Source organism: Pteropus vampyrus, unplaced genomic scaffold (genome assembly GCF_000151845.1).
Source record: "Pteropus vampyrus isolate Shadow unplaced genomic scaffold, Pvam_2.0 Scaffold7, whole genome shotgun sequence".
Classification (NCBI taxonomy): Eukaryota; Metazoa; Chordata; class Mammalia; order Chiroptera; family Pteropodidae; genus Pteropus; species Pteropus vampyrus.
The window spans coordinates 16,262,964-16,267,457 of record NW_011888788.1 but is presented as its reverse complement, the minus strand read 5'-3'; the positions used below and the strand labels follow the sequence as shown (position 1 = coordinate 16,267,457).

At 37.7% G+C, this 4,494-nt stretch overlaps 1 protein-coding gene across 1 annotated transcript in view; it reads right to left on the bottom strand.

Moving 5' to 3' along the window:
* KIZ (kizuna centrosomal protein) overlaps positions 1-4,494 on the bottom strand; it is a 135,815-nt gene that overhangs the window by 123,557 nt on the left and 7,764 nt on the right. Inside the window, exon 3 of the mRNA XM_023536822.1 lies at positions 1,100-1,262. Within this exon, the coding sequence (XP_023392590.1) occupies positions 1,100-1,262 (163 nt within the window). The remainder of the gene's footprint in view (positions 1-1,099; positions 1,263-4,494) is intronic.

The following is a 4,494-nucleotide window of genomic DNA, read 5'->3' as shown; positions in this document are numbered from 1 at the left end:
TAACAGAATACCGCTGACTGGTGGCTTGCAAACAACAGAAAAGTATTGCTCACAGTTCTGGAGGCTGGGAAGTCCAAGATCAAGGTACCAGCACAGTCGCCTTCTGGTGAGGGCCCTCTTTCTGGTTCAGAGCTATGGGCTTCTCATTGTGTCCTCACATAGTGGAAGGGGCTAAGGGGCTCTCTGGAGCCTCTTTTATAAGGCACTAATCTCATTTATAACTTAAGTACCTCTCAAAGGCCCTACCTACTAATATCATCATTTTGGGGTGTTAGGATTTCAACAGATGAATTTAGGGGGGAATACAAACATTCAGAATACAGCATGAATGTTTGTTAGAATAATCCTTTTAATTTTTCTGTGTACTTAAAATTTTTACAATAAAAGCATGAGGAGAAAACTGCTAGAGGAAAAATAAAGAAAGAAAAATACTAAAGCCACTTCTCCTGAAACCAGTATTCAGTTGGTTTAATTTGAGCAACAAACCCTGACTAGCACAAATGGTAAGAAAAAAGGCCTAGCCCTCCATGCTTGGAATAATTTGTAGAGCAGAAGGTTGCCAAGCACCTTAAGGGAATGGGGTGCCAGAATCAGAGAGGGTTGCTGAGAGCAGTTGCTCTGAGGCACACGGATGAGGAGCATGAAGGTGAACTCCTTGGGGCCAGTTCTATCGCCCTCAGTCTTCCCTCAACACACTGCCTGACCAGAAGAGAGGACTCCAGATCACAGAAAAAGAACCAATGAAAGGAAGCAGTCTCTAGAGGGAACTCTAATGCTGTTCAGATTCATCCATGAGGCCAAAAACTACCATGTGCCAGGCAGTGGCTAGTGACATGCCTGTTTTAAGTTAACAATTAATGTAGCATAACAAAGTATAGATATTCTATTAATTCCTCAACTAAAGTAAGAATCTGAGAAAAGGCAATTTCAAGTCCTCTGATCAAAATGTGGCCACGTGGTAATTCATAAAGAAAACTGACAATCTCATAGATGAACAACTGAATATGTGACTGCCACTGATCTGAAACATACTGTTCATTATTTCTAATTTAAGCAAAAATAGACCCCAAAAAACCCATAGTAAAAAATAAGATGTCACCTTCCGTTCTTTAAGCTTCTCTCCATTTGTGGTAAAGTGTCCAACATGAGCTTGGACATGCTCAAACTGCTTTAAATATTCTTGATTTCGCGCATGAGCCTTCTTTTCCGATTCACATATTTCTTTTAGGTATTTCTTTAGTTTTACATACTTCAGCTTAACTCTAGAAAAATAAAAGCAGATTTTTAAACAATGGAGTTGCAACTTTAACAATCTAAGGAGAATTTTCTTTAACAAAATTATTAGTGAGACAATGTAGTCTAAGATATTTTACCCAAACACTAAAATCTAAAAGATAGAATGCGTATGCATTTTTAGAGAGAAGAAATTAATGCAACATCACTGAGGTATCACAGCTAAGCATAACTCTCCTGAGAAATGTATACAAGACCACATTATAACAATCACACAGTAAAGATTTATATGAATTTCTTTCTCAAAATTAAATGTGATTCCAAGAGCTGTATCTATGTGGCCATGTTCAGATGAACAGCCATTAGCATTCTTTTAAATGAGTAGTAACCTGCTCTTATGGAAACAGAATCAAACTATAAATCCACAATCCATAAACATTAAGAAAATTTGAAATTTAAAATAAAAAAGCTCTAATTTAGATATAATTTAAAAATTCTGTTAGAAATTGCAACACTATATTATTTAAATATTTTATAATAATGTATAGATTCTAGCTCTATTCAAATTATGAAAGAATCTTTAAAGACTCACCCAGACTATAATATCAAAAAACACAATGGGTGGCTTAAGATGCACATGCATCCTACTCTCCTCACAGAACCAACACTGTTAATTCTAGCTCTTTCTTCTTCACAAGTATGTAAGTTATAAAACAGTACCTGGTATGTAGCATTTCCATTGTTGTTCAATAAAGTATTCAATGGTCTTTTACCAAGCAAAAATAAGTTGAAAACCACAAAAATGTCCGCCCTCAAAAACAGATTTTCAAAGATGCTGATGTTAAAAATTAATCTCCGACAGAATTTAAACCTCTACTCCTAAGCCAATAATTTTCAAAAATTTCTTTCTCACGCTAATAATTCTGTGCTTGGATCTTAGTTAGCTGTCCCATTTTTTTTTTTTTTTATGGTGGCATTGGTTAACGAAATCCAGTAAGTTTCAGGTGTACAATTCAACAGTACCAATTTTTACTTATGAACAAAAAACTTAAGACTGGTTTTATAGCTGCCCATGTCTGCCATTTTCAACATAAGCAACAGTAACGAGGTGGAACCTAATATACTGTCTTTCGCATGCAGGTACTCGGAGAAGCTGCTGGTGGCAGCCAGTGTCCATGTGGAGTACATACAATAGTAACCATGCCTTCTCCATCCAAAGTCTAGTTTCATTCCTGCCCCTACATTAACCTTCAAAGCTGACCACATAAGTAAGTCATCCACTCATCCATGCAATCATTCATATATTCAATGTTCCGAGTAAGAAATCATTTAGCTAGGGTCAACAGGGAAAACAAAAAAATGAGATAAGTACAATACAGTGTGATGAATGCTATAAGGGAAACTGCAAGGGACTCTGACAGACTGGGCAACCTGACCTAGCTGAAGAGGACAAGGAAGACTTCCCAGCAGAAATTATTTTTCAGCTGAGACATGAAGGTTTGGTAAGAATTAATCCCAAACTGGGGAAAGCAAAAGTGAAAGTTGAGGGGAAAACATTCAGGCAGAGGAAGTAGCATGTTGGAAAACTGAAAGGTGATAAGAATAACAGTGATATTGACAAAAATAATAAATTATTGACTCTTACAGAGTCAGACACTGCTTTAAGACTCTATTAAATTCTCATAATTATCATTATGCCCATTTTACAGGTGAAGAAATGGAGACACAGAATGCTGAAGTGATTGTCCCAAGGTCACATGGCTAAGAGCTGATGCGGCTTGGATTGAATTGAGACACTTGGCAACATGACCTACCTGCTTACATTATGCTACAAAAGATCTTGTCATGCTGCAGGAACTGAAGTTTCAGTCTAAGTAAAATTTTAGGGGGAGGCTGGCAAAAGATGGTGATGATGAAAATTAAACAGAAACAGATAAAAGCATGTCTGGATACTTTTCATGCTTTCCTTGCAACCTCCTGGCCCAGCTTTTCTTCTACCAGCCACAGCAGCAGCAACCTAGTAGCACCTGCCTCAGCTGTGCCTGGCATCTTGCTTTTGCAGGGCTGCTTTTTTTGAATTTGCAACATCAAAGGCCTGGGTATGAGAAGGAATTAACACCTCCTGGGATGGCTCTGACCAATAGGGATCAGGAACCAATAGGTAAACAGCCCCCTCTTCCTTCCCTTGAATAGACACTTGTGAGGAGCAGAGAGGTAGTCTGCACTGCTCCTCTGAACGTCAAGAGGAACTGAGTCCCAGGTACCCACAGCATTCTTCCTCCTTCATTCTTCCCAGCCCTGCTCTCCAGTTTTATGTGACTACTTCCCAAAGTAAACTACCACCTACAAGAAAACAAAACTAAAAAACTACCAACTACATACAAACCCTTGTCTCAGACTCTGTCTTCTGGGGGAACCAGGTTGAGGCAGCCATGTTAGCCAGTTTGGATTTTATCCTACAGGAAGTTTTAAAAAGCATATTTTTTAGCAAATCATACTATCTACCTAACAGGAAACAATAAGAGACTGAGAGAGGAAAATAAACTTAGAAAACTGATAGCTTGGTAAAGGTTCTCATTCCTCTCTCACCACCATTATGCCAGAAAGTTGTCCAAGACTAGGTTGAAGGAAAAGTCCATATTCTGTCTTCTGCCCTGTTAGCTGTGGGTTAGAAAAATGGCAACTGCCATGAATCCTCAAAGACTTGGGTCCACTTCTGAAGCCATGGCATCCATAACACTACAATTCTTCCATCACTTCACTGGCTCTGCTTGTCTCTTCTAGAGCTACTAGAGATACATGGCTTTCCTCTCTGACTGGTACCTTTGGAAGTACACTAAATCTTAAAACCAAAAAATAACTTTGAAGATGAGTAAATAAATGGACCTGATGGGTAATTTGGTTTTAAAGTACTCTTGGCTTCTGAATAAGGTGTTTTCATTTTTCACTCATGGGTAATTCACAAACTTAGTACTATCATAGTCAGAAATTTTTCATATAAATAATAATAACACTAACACCATACCTTTGGCTTAAGGATGAAGTTCAGTTTCCATAAAATAGAATTAAAAACATTAGAATTTTGCTCCTAATATTACAATAAGTAACCTAAAAAAGGATAACATGTATATTATCTACTGTTCATAATTTTAACGGTCATAGTCATATATCCCTGAACAAATGAGACACCACATAACCCTGCCTACAACAGTTTGTTGAAAGGTCAACTATAGTAATTATGCCTTACATAGGCTTAATGTG